This window comes from Nannospalax galili, unplaced genomic scaffold (assembly GCF_000622305.1).
Source record: "Nannospalax galili isolate Female #2095 unplaced genomic scaffold, S.galili_v1.0 scaffold387, whole genome shotgun sequence".
Taxonomy (NCBI): Eukaryota; Metazoa; Chordata; class Mammalia; order Rodentia; family Spalacidae; genus Nannospalax; species Nannospalax galili.
The window spans coordinates 538,728-539,413 of NW_008355795.1; the positions used below are offsets into that span (position 1 = coordinate 538,728).

Sequence of the window (686 nt, forward strand, 5' to 3'; positions counted from 1 at the left end):
ACCTCAGATAGAAGAATGGGGCTTTCCCATGGAGGGAGGGAGCTGAAGACATCCTCTGCAGATGTGGAAACGGGAAAAGCTATTCCAGGTAAAGAGAGGAGACTTGGTCTTCTTTGCATTTGCAGTCTGGGGTCTGCTTTAGGACTGGAAACTGTGGCCTCTCCCTGATCTGCAGGCAGACACCCCAGTCTTTCTTCCCCAGGACCTAGCAGGCCAGAAAGGCGTGTGTGTGTGTGTGTGTGTGTGTGTGTGTGTGTGTGTGTGTGTAGGTTACAGGTGCCTAGGGAACGCAGGCCCCAGAGCAACAGAGCCAGGGCCTGCTGGGATCTCCTCCCACATCACGGCCCAGCAAGCAGAGGGGACGCGCTTCCCTTCCACCTCCCCACACTCCCTTCCAGCAGCTTCCCCGCTTCTGCAGGCCCCGGGCTCTCGCCTTCCTTTCTTCCTTAGCAACCTGGAGGCGGTGGCCGCTGCCCGAGGCCGCCTGGGAGGCTGCGGGGAGCCGGGGCGCAGAAGGGCGCTGCGCCCAGACCAGGTGCCCGGTTCTGGACGACGCCCGGCGCTCGCACCCGCCCGGCACCTGCAGCGGGTCCGAAAGGGATTCTGCAAAAATGAGCCGTCCCCACCCCGCTGGGTAAGTGAGAGCTGGAGCCTGGCCCGGCTGCGGGCGGGGGGCGGGGGGCGGG

General features: G+C 63.7%; 1 protein-coding gene across 2 annotated transcripts in view; it reads left to right on the forward strand.

The window, feature by feature from the left end:
- Positions 1 to 320: 320 nt before the first annotated feature.
- Erich3 (glutamate rich 3) overlaps positions 321 to 686 on the forward strand; it is a 119,430-nt gene continuing 119,064 nt past the window's right edge. For both annotated transcript variants that reach the window (XM_008853641.2, XM_008853642.2), the window contains exon 1: positions 321 to 634. In XM_008853641.2, coding sequence (XP_008851863.1) covers positions 612 to 634 — 23 coding nt within the window. In that variant the 5' untranslated portion in view covers positions 321 to 611. The remainder of the gene's footprint in view (positions 635 to 686) is intronic.